Source organism: Mobula hypostoma, chromosome 14 (genome assembly GCF_963921235.1).
Source record: "Mobula hypostoma chromosome 14, sMobHyp1.1, whole genome shotgun sequence".
NCBI lineage: Eukaryota > Metazoa > Chordata > Chondrichthyes > Myliobatiformes > Myliobatidae > Mobula > Mobula hypostoma.
The window spans coordinates 45,404,406-45,420,556 of NC_086110.1; the positions used below are offsets into that span (position 1 = coordinate 45,404,406).

Below are 16,151 nucleotides of genomic sequence, written 5' to 3' on the forward strand. Positions count from 1 at the left end.
TCTATCCTTGAATAGGCTGAATGAGGGAAAGAGTAATGTGTATAATCTTTACTAGTAGGGTGTAATTCCCTCCAGACATCTACAATTCCCAACTCCTCCATCAATGAATTCATTTTCCGAGTCAGAGGTTTATTCTGAGTAACTATTCTTGAAGAATCTAATACAGGATTTAATCTAATATTAAAATCCCCTCCACAAATTACTACCCCTTGAGAACTGACCATTAGGTCAAAAATGTGTCTATAAAATGACCATTCACAACCTGGAGGAGTATAAACATGCAGCAATGTTATTTCTGTACCTTCTATTCTTCCTGTGATTTTTACAAACCGTCCTTCTTTGTCTTTAGTCTCTGAAATATGTTCATAATTAAGAGTACTTGATATTAAAGTAGCTACCCCTCTTTTGTGACTCAATTTATATGATGAATAAAATACATGCTTAAAGCCCATTCTTTTTAATTTTCCATGTTCAGATTGGCTCATATGTGTTTCCTGGAGGAAAGCTATTTATGCCCTCTCTTTTTTCAATTTAGACATAATCGTATTTTTAATTGGATTCAAAACCCCATTAACATTATAGGAAATTATTTTTACCAATTCAGTTTGCATTTTTCTCTAGTAGAAAAAAAACACTCTCCTTTTCTAACCAAATAGTAAGCAATCCCTTCTCAACAGTAAACCAAGACATATAACCACACCCTGGACATTTTTGAACGTGTAACATTTGAAAATTTTTCCCGACTTCCCACAGTGAGGCCTGAGCACCGACCCGCCTCAGTTCAGAGGGATAACCTCTATCTTCACCCTGTGTTAGAGGGCCCTCAGCAGTTTGAATAATCATAGAGAATTTTCTCCTATTTATGTCTCGACCAAATTGCTATCATTCAAGTTATTCCGCCTAGTTTATTTTCAGTTACCAGTTTTCATTTTACCTTTAAGTCCGATTTACTCTTTTCAGTCATTTCTCTTAATTAATCTGTATTCTCTGTACATTCGTGTCTGAATATTTGCAGCTTTTCCTTGTAGTTTGACACTCTGGTTCGAGTGGAGCGTCCTCGCCCCACTAACTGCCACGACTTCTGCCGAATCCTCTCCAGTACCGACTCCGGTTGGGTGATAACTTTAATAGGTAGTCCCCGGTCCACCAGGTCCGACGTTGCCTCCTCCGCCGTAGCGTAAGTTTTTGTCCCTTCGTCGTAAAAGACTCTCAGCCAAGCTGGATACAGGGTCTGGAATCTTGTTGTTTTCCTTCAGGACTCTCCGTGTTTCCGTATATTCCTTCCGTCTGGCAAGAATCCCCAGTGCGTAGTCGTGGTCTAAACTGATTTTACAGTTGTTCCACATGAAACCTTTATTTTGCCATGCCCTTTTAAGCACCTCTTCCTTCGTTCTGTAACTGAGAAATCTGACCAGAATCGATCTGGGCTGGGCGCCTGCCGGGGGCTGTGGTGCCAACGCGCGGTGAGCTCTTTCTATCTGTAGGTCTTTTGCGGCCGGTATATCAAGGTTCTCTCTAAGCAGCTTCTCTATGAAGGGAATCATCAATCCGGGTTTACCTTCTGTTCCTTCGGGAACTCCGTAAATCCTCACATTTTCCCTTCTTGAGCGGCCTTCTTGATCTATTAGTTTCCACTGGAGCTGGTCTTGCAGCTTCAGCATTTCTGCTATCACTTCCTCGGCGTTTTGTAGCTTCTCTTCAATTCCAACAATCCTCGCTTCGGCTTCATCTATCCACGAGTTAGTTTTTACTATTTCTCCTTTAATATCTTCCAGCTGTTTGCTGTTATCTTGTCGGAACTCGCGAATCTCTCCGAGAATCAAAGACAGAGTCACCGATTCCCCCTCATTATCTCCGTCCTGGCTTGCCGTGGGGGAGCTAGGCCCGTCGCCTTGCTGTGTCTCTTTATGTTTATCAGCCTTCGAAGCGGACTTTTTAATCTTGTTCTTAGACATCATCCTTGCCCCTTTTATTAATATAGTTATGCAATATTAAGTATTTGTCTAAATTCGATTTTGGGGCAGTTTACCTTCTTTTTTGTCGAGAGACCTTTTCCTTATGCTGCCATTCCCTTGATGACCCGGAAGTCCCCCAGCTTCTCCTTTTCAAATTTGAAACTGAACTCTACCATATTATGATCACTACTTCCAAGGGGTTCCATTACCACTAGCTCCCTAATCGCCTCAGGTTCATTACACAACAGCCAATCCCCTGGTGGCTTATGGACAAGCTGCTCCAAAAAGCCATCCGGTAGGCATTCTACAAACTCCCTCTCCTGAGATCCAGTACCTTCCTGACTTCTCAATCCACTTTCATATTAAAAGCCCCCATAATTATCTTGACATTTTACTTCTGACATGCTTTTTCTATTTCCAGCTGTAACTTGTGGTCCACATTCTGGCTGCTGTTTGGAGGCCTGTATATAACTGCTATTAATCTTTTTACCCTTGCCATTTCTTAACTTGACCCATAAGGATCCTACCCCTTCTGATCCTATGTCCCTTCTTTCTAGTGATTTGATATCTTTGCTTACCATCAGGGCCACGCCATCCCCTTTACCTGCCTTCCTATCTTTCCTATGCACTGTGTATCCTGGGACATTCAGCTCCCAATCATATCCATCGTTCAGCCATGACTCGGTGATGGCCACAATGTCATATCTTTTAACCTGTAGCTGTACAACAAGGTCATCCACTTTATTTCTAATGCTGCGTGCATTTAAGTACAGTACATTTTAGATCAGTATCTGTTACCAATTTTGCTATATTTCTATTGCACAGCAAATTATCCTGTCTATTCACCTGCCTGTCCTTCTTGCCATCTTTGCTGCACAGTATCTTTGACTTATTTCTATTTTCCTCTTCCTCGAATTCAATCTAGCCAGTCATCTTCCAAGCTATAAGAGAACAATAACTACAGTTTCTCTTCTATTGTCTGCATTTCTTAGGCCTTTTTTAAGCTATCGGTTACTTAAATACCATAATGTTTACTTCCCCTTTCATTCTTTCACTCATCATTTCTTCAAATTGTAGTGAACTGCCTGCTTACCTCTTCCAGTATTTTTCATTAGTGATGAGGGAGTTGCATCTGGAATGCAGATTTGACTTTTAAAATGTGACTACTCTGCCTTAAATTTCAAACATTTTAAAAAATTAATTAGCTTATATCTTAGAACAGCTATTTTATCTCGTCTTTTGTTGAATGTATGTCTTTGCTGTGTTCACAGTTCATTCGTGTTAAGTATGTTCCCCACCCTGTTGCTGATTGGCTTTCTGCTGTACACACTGCGGCGAGGATCTATGGCAGCCGGTCGTGGGGGACGAAGTGGTGGACTCTTCAGTGTGGGGGAGACAACAGCAAAGATGTTAAAAGATGAGATTGATATCAAATTCAAAGATGTTGCAGGATGTGAAGAAGCTAAACTGGAAATAATGGAATTTGTCAACTTCCTGAAAAACCCTAAACAGTACCAAGATTTGGGGGCCAAGATCCCAAAGGTATACTGACTATATTCAATCCAAAACTTTGTTGCTAACCTTAAAGTCAGTTTTTTGTTTTAAATAAGTTTGGAATCGTAGTTGAAAGAATTTACCAATTATAGTACCTTAATGTGAAGAATATCTAAAGAATATTCTCAAATGTGCTTGAAAGGCGCAGACTGTACAATATTGAGCAAAACAATGTTATATTCTACTCCCACACTTTAGTAAGCTATTGGTAAGCAGGCTATGCTTTAGGAAATTTTACAAAAAGAATAGCGTGAGTAAGTATTTCCCAAGCCCTTCATACGCAATGATGTATTTGCCATATTGGTGCTTGTCTGTCATTCTGTCACTCATTTTGCTGATCTTAGTGATGCAGAATATTAATTCATAATGGGAAACTGCTTATTAGTTGTTTTTGTGTTTTATCCTGTAGTGTATAGAAACATTTACCTTGCACAAGTGTATGGAGAGTTTCTACCTTTGTTCAAGCCCAGTGTGTAGAAAGTGTGCATGCCCAATTTATGTTAAAGAATTTTCAAAATCACATTTAACATGTTCTTTTCATATTTTTTTTAATTCTAGAGATCTGAGAAATTGTAATTGCACAGATTTTCAAACCATCTATGATAATATTCCTGATGAAGGCTCTCAGCCAGAAATGTTGACTATTTCCATAGATGCTGCCTGGCCTGCTGAGTCTGTCCAGCATTTTGTGTGTGCTGCTTTGGATTTCCAGCATCTGCAGACTTTCTTGTGTTTATGGTAATATTCTGTCATTTGTTGCAGGGTGCTATCTTGTCTGGGCCACCAGGAACTGGGAAAACACTTTTGGCAAAGGCAACTGCTGGAGAAGCAAATGTTCCTTTTATAACTGTGAATGGTTCTGAATTCCTTGAGATGTTTGTTGGTGTTGGACCTGCCAGGGTATGAACTGTAACTCTGTATGTCACCTGAATTGTTTGATTATTTACCTGCTCCATTGTCTTCTTGTTTAGCCACTGACGTCCTGCCAAACCGAGTGAAGAATGTTTGATATAACTATCATCTGATAATTTGATCCTCTTCAATTTGTTTTTCTTGTTTTCATGAACCATTTTTCTATTCTAAATGTGAATTATTATCAATCTTTCATTGGGTTGATCCTGTTTTTTAAGATTTGTATTGTAATTTCACTTTCCTCGAGGTAGAATTTCAAACTTTTTGTTTTGTTCACTTTGAAGTCTAAAATGAGGAAAAAGATTTATAAAGTTTGTACTGCAGATTCTGCACTTTCTGTCTCTATGTAATCTCAGGAGATAACTAAGAAGAGTGCATTAAGATTAAGATTCTCAGTACCATCTTGAGACTCCTCTGAAACTTTAGTACACAAGAGAGCATTTGACGTTCATTCCTAAACTTGTCCAGCAAATCTTGGAAAATAATTCAAGGATCAAATTCTTTATTCTTTATAATTGTTGAATGTTTTTTGTTGCATGTCATGCCAACACACCACAGCAAAATCCTAATACATGTAAATATGTATGTTGAATAAAGAATTATATCAAAAATAAAGCTGGCAGTTAAAGTATGGATATGGAATAAAATGTGCTTAAGTGCCTAAATACCAGCAATTTAAGAGCTGTGTTGCCATTAAGTCTTTCTCCTCTTCATGCAATCTGTGTGTGGAACAATCATATTGTTCACTTTCTGACCAGCTTTGGGTCTTAGGCAGTGCCAAAAAATTTATTTATGTATGTACTCTCACAGTCAGTAAATGCTTATTTGTATGGAGGTCTTTGGAAGAATTAGATGTTTTCAATTATGCAGCTAAGTAGGCTTTGACTAGGTTATTTTGCAAGGACAACCTAACATTAACATTTCTATGGTAGATAACTTGTCAGAAAATAATAATTGACACATTACCCAATTGTTGTCATGGCGATTCTTTTCTCAGGTGAGGGACATGTTTTCAATGGCACGAAAGAATGCTCCCTGTATACTCTTCATCGATGAGATCGATGCTGTTGGAAGGAAGCGAGGAAGGGGAAATTTTGGTGGACAAAGCGAACAGGAAAACACTTTAAATCAGTTGCTGGTTGAAATGGATGGTAGGTGACAAGTGTAGATGTTCTCTTGATTCCCAACTAGATGGTGTAAAAGCCAGTGTAAATATGCCCAGTGATTAAATTATAATCAATATATGACGTAAATTATCAAATTCTTCCTACAGTACTTTTCTATATAAAGACTTGATCTGTACCTAGCCCTTGGACAGGTTGAGGTCAAAAAGCTAGTTTTTATCGTATTTCTTTTATATTTGGTATCCAACTGCAACCAACAAATAAAACAACCAGCATATAAAGCAGTTAAGGCTGGATGGAGCACTAGAAAAACTAAAGGTTGCATTCTCAGAGTGAGTTTATCATTAAGGGCTAATACTTCCAAAATAATCTGCCTCCAGTGCAGCAAGGGGGTTGTCTTCAAACTGCTCAATAATGGCTGGCAAGATTAAAATTGAGTACATGGGTAAAGCTAAATAAAAGAATATGTTTTTCACATGGAATATAACTCCACAAATGTCTCAATTTCGAAGTGCCATCTTTGTCTAGTAGTAGCCCCCTTGTCCCTGAGATAGAAGTTTCTAGCTTTCATTCCCTTATTGAGGGAATACTGCCTTATTGGCAGAGAACTAGGGGCCCCTAAGGGTTGCTTTATGAGCAAGATGTAAATTTTCTTATAATGTGTTATACATGTATGCTAGTTCCTTTTGTTTATTATACTGAGACCTCCAGACATCTCTGCACCGCAGAAGTTTGCAATCTCACAGTTAGAATTGCCTCTTTTATATTAGAGAGAGGGGAAGGGGTAGAGAGATCTGTGAATGCCATGGATCCAAGGGTGTCCAGGTGACATAATTACCTTTGGTACTATCTAGGACAGTGGTCCCCAACCTCCAGGCCTCAGACCGATACGGGGCCACGAAGAATGCAGCGATGCAGCGGTAGCTGGGACGCACCCAGCACATCTTTAAGAAGAAAACAAAATAAACCAATTAATTAGGTGCTGCCCGGCATGTAATCAATTAGCTTGTTTATTTTGGCTTTTTTCTTAAAGATGTGCTGGGTGCGTTCCGGCTACCGCTGCATTCTTCGTGGCCCCGTATTAGTCCATGGCCCGGAGGTTGGGGATCACTGATCTAGGAGAGAAATTAATACTTGTTAAGCATGGATGATCTGCCTGAAGTGTTAATAGATGAAGGTTATGAAGGGAGGGGGAAAAACTGTGCTGCAATGTAAGATGCAGCACTACAGTTCCAGGAAATCCAAAATAAAAGAAAACTCCTTAATTTATATTGATCAGATAGCATCAGCAGGAAGAAGACTGAGGTGATGACCTTGTATCAGGACTGTCACAATCTGACATAATGAGGGAGAATGGTTATCTGAATTTGTTAAACGTCAAGATATTGCTGCTGATCTACCTGTGCAATAATATCACTGGTTTAATTTCCAAGAAAAGGTGCCTCTGACATAACAATTAGGTACAGTGGATTCCGGTTAATTGAGATGGCTACCAATTTGAGACAGCTCTTAAAGAACAAAATCTAATCGAGAAAATAGCCAGGATTCCCTTCATTCATTTGGAACACCATGCTGCTTAATTGGAACAGAGGTCTGTGCCAAACAGGTTTAACTAGCGTCGGTTGCATGCACTTGTGTGGAATTAGATGGTATACCATGTTTAGAACAAAAGGCTAGGAGTGAAAATGAAACTATTTCACTAATTCAGCAAGTTGGCAACTACGTAGAGTTTGAAGGTATCGACGATCATGTAGAATGTTACAATGAAAATAAAGATTTGGGGGATGCAATCATCGATAGCTATGTATGAAGTTAGACCATTATCTACACTAGGAGTCTGCGCTGATTTTGTTCATTTACAGTCAGTCAAAAGAACACGGCAACTTAATTTCTCTGTCGATAACCATTAGGAACTAATACAGTTTTATAGCACTGTAGAAGTATTGATAGTGTCCTAATTTGTTCTGTATTTCATTTAAATACACAATTTGCTACAATGGTAGTTTGTCTTTTGTATACCTTTTTAACTATTTCCAAGAAACTTTGGCTAATTAGGGAACGGCTTAACTGGGCCAAAATGTACTGGTTTCAATGTGCCCCAATTAACCAGATTCCCCTGTATATAAATTTACTGTGCCCTCTTTAAAAATTATTTGAGAACTAATTATATGCAATGCACAAAGAATTTTTTTGCTGCAACAGAATATATCTCAGATTCAGAATGCAGTGTTTACTGGTTGACTGTGAAAGTTGACCTTAAAATGAAAAATCAATCAGAATGCAAGAGTCTTAAGTGTAATCAATATGTGATTCATTTCAGGAATACAAATCCTCACATGCACTTTACACTAGTGCTTTGTAGCACATTAACTACGTGGCAATTGGGAGTCTAATTGTAACAAATTGTATTTCAACACATGAGTACTCCACATTAACTATGTGATTTCAATACATGGTGCATTTGTAGTTTAGCCATCTTGTTCACTTTATCTGTTGGCTATGTGGGGAAAATGTGAAGAGTTCATCTTGATAATATTGTGTATTACACTTTGATTATCTATTAAAATAACGTTTCACCAGGACAGATATCATCTGTGAGATATGGAAAAGAGTTGAAATCATAGTTAGCTTAACCAATGCAAATTGCCCTAGGTTGCAAATCAAAGCAGACTGGGTAATGCCCATTAGGTGCTTGGAATCACCCACTCTGGATGTTGGATGAGGTGATTCTACCACAGCTTGTGAAAGAAGTATAAATAAAAGTGACTCACAAAATGCTGGAGGAACTCAGCAGGCCAGGCTGCATCTATGGGGAAAAAAATACAGTCAACGTTTTGGGCTGAGACTCTTTGGCAGGACACATTTTTTCCAGAGATGCTACCTGGCCTGCTGAGTTCCTCCAGAATTTTGTGTGTTGCTTGGATTTCCAGCATCTGCAGATTTTCTCTTCATGATAAATAAAAGTGATTTGAGTTATATATAGAACTATTGCAAGATAATTTCAAAGAGCAGATTTCTGTCTAGCTTGTTAGAGCACTAATTGTTAAGGCACTTATATCTTCTGTCAAAACCTGTAGAATATGTATGAACAAATATTTGCTTAAAATTTCATAATAATTGGAAAGATTCGGATTTTCATAATGGAAAATTACAAGGAGGCCCTTTGCCTCTTCAGTACCAAGATGATTGGTAAGAATTAAATGGCAAATTTAAAGGAACATTTTGAACATTCAGGGTTGAAAATTTACTCATCTGCTAGTAAACTGGATTTTATTTCAGTATTAATACGTCAAATTGTGTAACTACCTGATTATGCTATATTAACATTTTCATTTTTATTCTTCTTTTAGGATTTAATACGAACACCAATGTTGTTGTACTGGCAGGAACTAATCGACCTGATATACTTGATCCGGCACTGATGAGACCTGGACGCTTTGATAGACAAATCTATATTGGTAAGTTGATGGCTAATCTTATGCAGCCAATGGAACTTTATTTTGAGTGATGTACAAATGTAAGAAATGTATATACCTGCTGATGTAAGGTAGTACTGTTGTAAATGTAATAGGAAATTATCCTGCTATTTTGTAACAAGGCAGTTATTGTTTTTATGTCTTAAACCGATGTGGTAGTAAATGGCGTTAGCTGAACCTTTGAAGGTAAGTATGCCATAGTGCTCTGATGTTGCAGTGTAATAAGAAGAGTGTTAAATTTTTAATTTCTAAACTTTGCTTTTGGAAGCTTGTTTATAACTTGGGTCTGTTGATTTGCATCCAAATTCCAGGTTAAAGCAGTACTTAATAGTTATTTTAAAATATTTGTTATTACACAATTTTATAAAAGATCTCCTGTATTTGTATGAAAAAAATGTATAGATAATCAAATAATTACAAATGTCTAGAAATCTGAAATAAAAAGAAAATGATAGAAACAGGTCAGGCAACATTTGTGGAAAGAAAAACAGCATTTACATTAAACCAATTATATGAGTTCAAATATCAGGCTCAATTCACCAGATTATGGTTTTCGCTCAACACTATCACATGAACACGATTGTAGAATCTTACACAATTGTAGAACAGCTATTTCAATGTAAAGTAAAAGAGATCAGAGCTGGAGTAGATAGTATTTATAGCACAGATAGATTAAATGTATGTCACTAATATATCCTTGACCTAGTATAATGTATCAAATTAAAACAGCTATGAATAACTTTATGGAATATATATTTCTGTTCATTCAAAAAAATGAAAATGTTAGATACAAAGCTAATAATTTAATATGAAGTTGCTAATGTTATAATTTAACTGAATTTTATCTCACTTAAATTTTTTTTTGTAGGTCCTCCTGATATTAAAGGACGAGCATCCATTTTCAAGGTGCACCTGAGTCCATTGAAAATGAATCCTAGTATCAGTAAAGACTCCTTGGCACGGAAACTCGCTGCACTCACTCCAGGCTTCACTGGTGAGGCTCAGGGAAAGAATGTGAATTATTACATTGCTGGTTCTGTGTGGCTTATAGCTAGAAATGTGAATGGCTCACCAATTTACTACCAAGTACCTGTGTATATTTATGAGGCAAACAATAAGTTAAATGAGCATTGTAATTTAGATACTTACAACAATTTTGCTGAAAGAAATATAAAAAGATACAAGTCGGAAGTTGAAAGACAGTTATTGGCTTAAGACCATTGTTTAAGCAGCCTTTATAATTTGTGGATTCAGACCATTTATTGCAGTTTGAACTTTTAAGCTGAAATCTATGTCAGTCAAAATTGATGTAAGTTTTCCAGTTAGATAGCTAACTGATATAGAGTTGCTTTAACTTGTGCTGCATTGTTAATTTGCTGTTAACTCAAAAACCTGAGGAAAGTGGTCAGACTTTGACAATGTTGGGCCAGTGCAGAATGAGTTTTATTTTGCATCTGATTCATGATTTACTTTTCCTCGGAGAGTTCAATGATGACACTTGGTAGGTGAAAAAGAAATAGATCTCTTTAATTAGTAATGCTGCAACTTCCATCATCCCAGAAAAATGTGTAACTGGTGCTTGAGTCTGAAAACACATTTTGACTTTTCTTCAGGAGCTGATATTGCCAATGTATGTAATGAAGCTGCCCTAATTGCTGCTCGGTATTTAAATGAATCGATCCACGTGAAGCACTTTGAGCAGGCGATAGAACGTGTGATTGGAGGTGAGGCCACCATTTATGTTTATTGCAATTTCCTTGTTTGGATCTGCTGCTTCCTTTTCCCCGTTGTAATTACATGGCACATCACTGTTGTCTAACCGTGGTGATGTCTGATAGTTTGTTCACTGATCGCAGAAGGTTAGTTAAAGAGCTTTGAAATAACTTCCATAGTTGGTGGAAATACTCTGTTTAACACCTGTTTTGAGAGTTACTTGTAACCTCTTCATAGATGCTGCCTGACCTGCTCAATTTTTCCTGCCACTTCTGTATTTGTTTGTATCTTCTCTCCATGCAGAGACTGGCAATCATTAGCCACATTCAGCTACATAAAATGCGCTACTGTTTAATACACATTGAGAAAGCTCTCAAGGGTACTTCGTTCAGTTCGCCGATCTGGTTCTTCAGTTTAGTCAAGTAACTGAAGGTAAATGTACATGTTAAGAGGAAGCAAAATAGTTGTGCAATTAAATAGTCCTCCATTTCACTGAGAATAGACATTAACCAAAGAGAGAGAGAGAAAACATAGAAACAGGCCCTTCTGCCAACCAGCCCAAGCTAACCATCAAGTACCTGCTTACACTATTTGTATAAAAGAAACACAAGCAGATTACCTCATCTAGTAATGTATGAGCAGTACACCTGAAGGCAGGAGTGTGACAATCGATCACTTGGTGATCAATAGTACTCTCCGATACATGAGTGTTGCTTTAGGCACGGGACTTGAAGAACTCGCAAGTTTTTGTCTCGGTTAGCCTTCTCACTGCTCTCACACTAAGTTTTTTTGGTGTTTACCATGGTTAACCCTCCTGGGTATGAGGATAAACTACATCCGGCTGTGCAGCATTTGCTTTGGATAATGAGGTTACCATTAACCACAGCTACCTCCAGGTCAGCCTTAGGCAAGGTGTAGCACCTGTTAGCCTCCCTACTTAGGTTACAGTGAAGCCATGGAATGCAGGTGGTGGATGAAGCAGAAGGCAAGTTGTGAGTAACACAATCGTTCAGACGCTGAGCAGTAGATCCTTTTACTAGGACAATGGTCAGGGTCACCCGTCTTGTAAAGACACTGAATCGGAAGCAAGCAAGGGGAAGCTATTTGTGTTTTATCCCTAGTACAACCATGGTTAATAAAACCATGGTCACCAGCGTCCACATCAGATATGGTACCTAGACAGACAGACAGACCATGGTTAACATGTCTCAGTAAAAAAGGACATTTACTCTACTGCGCTATTGTTGACCGTGCCCCATGTATACTTAACAGTTAGGGGTAACATCAACCCAAATGGAGTACTACTTTACACTGTTTGTGCTGAACACAACCTTATCATTACAAACAATCTCTTTTCTTTCTTTTTAAATCTTTTTATTAAGTAAGTATACAAAAAGGTAAGCCATATAGACACTAATACATTGTTAAAATATAATAAAATTACAGAAGATATTAATACAAAAAAAACTACAAACAATGTAATTTAAACATAACATACCAAGGTAACATAATAGTATACTAATTTTATATATATGTCAATAGAGAAAAAGAAAAAAAAAACCCAAAAAAAACCCACCGTGCAACTAACTAAAAGCAAAGCAAAGCAATGGGCTAACTTGAAACCAAACAGAGTTAAACTTAAAATCACGTCCTCAATCCCGACCTCCATTAAAAACAGTGAAAAAAAACAAGAAGGGTATATATTACATTAAATGAAAATATTGAATAAAAGATCTCCAAGTCTGTTCAAATTTAAAAGAGGAGTCATAAAGATTGCTTCTAATTTTCTCCAAGTTAAGCATAATATCATCTGAGAAAACCAAAAAAAAGGTAGTTGGAGCATTAAGCTCTTTCCAATGTTGTAAGATACATCTTTTCGCCATTAAAGTAAGAAATGCAATCATTCTACGGGCTGAAGGGGAGAGATTACTGGAAATTTTAGGTAGTCCAAAGATAGCAGTAATAGGGTGAGGAGAGACATCTATATTCAATACCTTGGAGATAATATTAAAAATGTCTCTCCAAAAAGTTTCCAAAGTAGGGCAAGACCAAAACATATGAGTTAAAGAGGCTATCTGCCCCGGACATCTATCACAAAAAGGATTAATATGAGAATAAAAGCGCGCTAACTTATCTTTGGACATATGTGCTCTATGAACAACTTTAAATTGAATTAGGGAATGTTTAGCACAGATAGAGGAAGTATTGACTAATTGTAAAATCTGCCCCCAGTCATCCACAGAAATGGTAAACCCCAATTCCTGTTCCCAATCTACCCTAATCTTATCAAATGGAGCTTTCCTAAGTTTCATAATAATATTATAAATCATAGCCGATGCACCTTTCTGACATGGATTAAGGTTGATTATAGTATCTAAAATGTATGTAGGAGGGAGCATTGGAAAGGAAGAAAGTATAGTACTTAGAAAATTTCTAACTTGTAAATATCTAAAAAAATGTATTCTTGATAAGTTATATTTATTAGATAATTGTTCAAAAGACATAAGGGAACCATCTAAAAATAAATCCAAAAACCGTGAAATACCCTTAGTCTTCCAAATTTGAAAAGCACGATCCGTAAAAGAGGGAGGAAAAAATGTTACCTAATATAGGAATCGCTAACCCAAATTGATTAAGATCAAAAAATTTTCTGAATTGAAACCAAATACGTAGGGTATATTTAACTATCGGGTTAGACACCTGTTTAAGGCGTTTCCAATCAAAAGGAAGAGAGGAACCTAAGATGGAGCCAAGTGTAAAACCCTGAACAGATTGTAATTCCAATACTACCCATTTAGGAATGGATTGTATATCCTGGTCCAGTAACCAGAATTTCATATGTCGAATATTAATTGCCCAATAATAAAATCTAAAGTTAGGTAATGCTAAGCCTCCATCTCTCTTAGCTTTCTGCAAATATATTTTACCCAGTCTCGGGTTTTTGTTCTGCCAAATAAATGAAGAAATTTTAGAGTCAACTTTGTCAAAAAAAGATTTTGGAACAAAGATTGGTAACGCCTGAAATATATATAAAAATTTTGGCAAAAGAAACATCTTAACTGCGTTAATACGACCAATCAAAGTTAAATACAAAGGAAGCCATTTCGATGAAAGTTGAATAATATGGTCTATTAATGGTAAAAAGTTAGTCTTAAATAAATCTTTGTATTTACAAGTAATTTTAATCCCAAGATATGAAAAATAATTATTAATCAATTTAAATGGAAATTTATAATATAAGGGAAGTTGTTTATTAATCGGAAAGAGTTTACTCTTACTAAGATTTAATTTATAACCTGAAAAAAGACCAAATTGTGCTAATAACTCTAAAACAGCGGGGATGGATTTTTGAGGATTAGAAATATATAAAAGTAAATCATCAGCATAGAGTGATAATTTATGGGACTTTAAGCCCCGAGTTATCCCAGTAATATTTGGAGATTCTCGAATGGCAATTGCAAGAGGTTCTAATGCAATATCAAATAATAAAGGACTAAGAGGACAGCCTTGTCGAGTACCTCGAAAAAGAGGGAAAAAAGGTGAACTTAAAGAGTTAGTATGGACCGAGGCCACAGGAGAATAATATAAGAGTTTAATCCAGGATATAAATTTCAAGCTGAAATTAAACCTTTCAAGCACCTTAAATAAATAAGGCCATTCTACTCTATCAAAAGCTTTCTCGGCATCTAAAGAGATAACACACTCAGGAACATTTTGTGAGGGAGTATAAACGATATTTAACAGTGTACGAATATTATAAAAAGAGTAACGACCTTTAATAAAACCTGTTTGGTCTTCCGAAATAATAGAGGGAAGTACTTTTTCTAATCTATTTGCTAATAACTTAGAAAAAACTTTAGAATCAACATTTAATAAAGATATTGGTCTATAAGATGCACATTGAGCAGGATCTTTATCCTTCTTTAATATTAAAGAGATTGACGCTCTATTAAAAGATTCAGGAAGTTTACCAAGTTTCAATGAAGCCTCAAAAACCCTATAGAGCCAAGGGATTAATGAAGGAGCAAAGCATTTATAAAATTCTACGGTAAACCCATCAGGGCCAGGAGCTTTCCCCAAATTCATAGAGAAAATAACATTCTTAATCTCATCCATGGTAATAGAAGTATCTAACATAGAAGCCATATCCTGTGAAATCTCAGGGAAGTCTAAATTATCTAAAAAATCATTCATATATTTAGAATCTCGAGGAGACTCTGATTGATATAAGGAAGAGTAAAAATCACAGAAGGTTTGATTAATCCCCACATGATCAAATATTAGTCGATCATTTTGGTTATAAATCTGATTAATTTGAGAATTAGCATACTTAGACTTCAATTGATTAGCCAACAGTTTACCAATTTTGTCACTGTGTACATAAAATTCACTTCTTGTTTTCTTTAATTGGTTTACAGTCGAGGACGAGAGTAAGAAACTGTGTTCCATTTGAAGTTCAGTTCTTTGTTTATATAACTCCTCAGAAGGAGCTATAACATATTTCTTATCAATTTCCTTAATCTTGTCCATAATTACCAACTCCTCCTGCTTCTGCTTCTTCCTCAAAGCAACAGAATATGAAATAATCTGACCACGAATATAAGCTTTAAAAGTATCCCAAAGAGTGTTAACAGAAATATCCTCTGTATGGTTAATTGTAAAAAAAAAGATCAATCTGTTCATTCATAAAGTTAACAAAGTCCGAGTCCTGAAGCAACAGCGAATTAAAACGCCATTGTCTATTATTTTGTATATTGGCCAGAATTTTGATAGAAAGCTTAAGTGGAGCATGATCCGAAATGGTTATAGAATCATAATCACACTTAATCACTGAGGGAATAAGACGAGAATCAATAAAGAAATAATCAATTCTTGAATAGGAATGATGAACATGTGAAAAAAAAGAAAAATCTTTTTCCTGAGGATGCAAAAAGCGCCAAATGTCTGTCGACCCAGAATCAGAAAGAAATGAATTAATCAAAGTTGGAGATTTATTAGGTAAGGTCCGTAAAGGAGCCGAACGGTCCAAAGCTGGAGACAAACAGGTATTAAGATCTCCGCCCCAGATCAATGAAAACTCATTCAAATTCGGAAACTGATTAAATAATGATTTATAAAATTCCGGACAATCCATATTAGGAGCATAAACATTAACCAAAACTACTTTTTTATTAAATAGTAAACCACTAACCAATAAAAATCTACCATTCGGATCAGAAATAATATCATGTTGTATAAAAGTAACCGAGGAGTCTATAAAAATAGAGACGCCTCGAATCTTAGCATTGGAGTTCGAATGAAACTGTTGTTCCTTCCAGAATTTAAAAAAACGTAGTCTGTCCCCCCTCCGCACATGGGTCTCTTGTAAGAATAAAATTTGTGCTTTAAGTCTCCGGAACACTTTAAAAACTTTTTTC

General features: G+C 36.5%; 1 protein-coding gene across 1 annotated transcript in view; it reads left to right on the forward strand.

Moving 5' to 3' along the window:
* The window catches only part of LOC134356250 (AFG3-like protein 2), a 57,452-nt gene that overhangs the window by 22,477 nt on the left and 18,824 nt on the right, over positions 1–16,151 (forward strand). The window contains exons 8-13 of the mRNA XM_063067054.1: positions 3,227–3,497; positions 4,272–4,409; positions 5,419–5,572; positions 8,896–9,003; positions 9,890–10,015; positions 10,635–10,745. Coding sequence (XP_062923124.1) covers positions 3,227–3,497; positions 4,272–4,409; positions 5,419–5,572; positions 8,896–9,003; positions 9,890–10,015; positions 10,635–10,745 — 908 coding nt within the window. The remainder of the gene's footprint in view (positions 1–3,226; positions 3,498–4,271; positions 4,410–5,418; positions 5,573–8,895; positions 9,004–9,889; positions 10,016–10,634; positions 10,746–16,151) is intronic.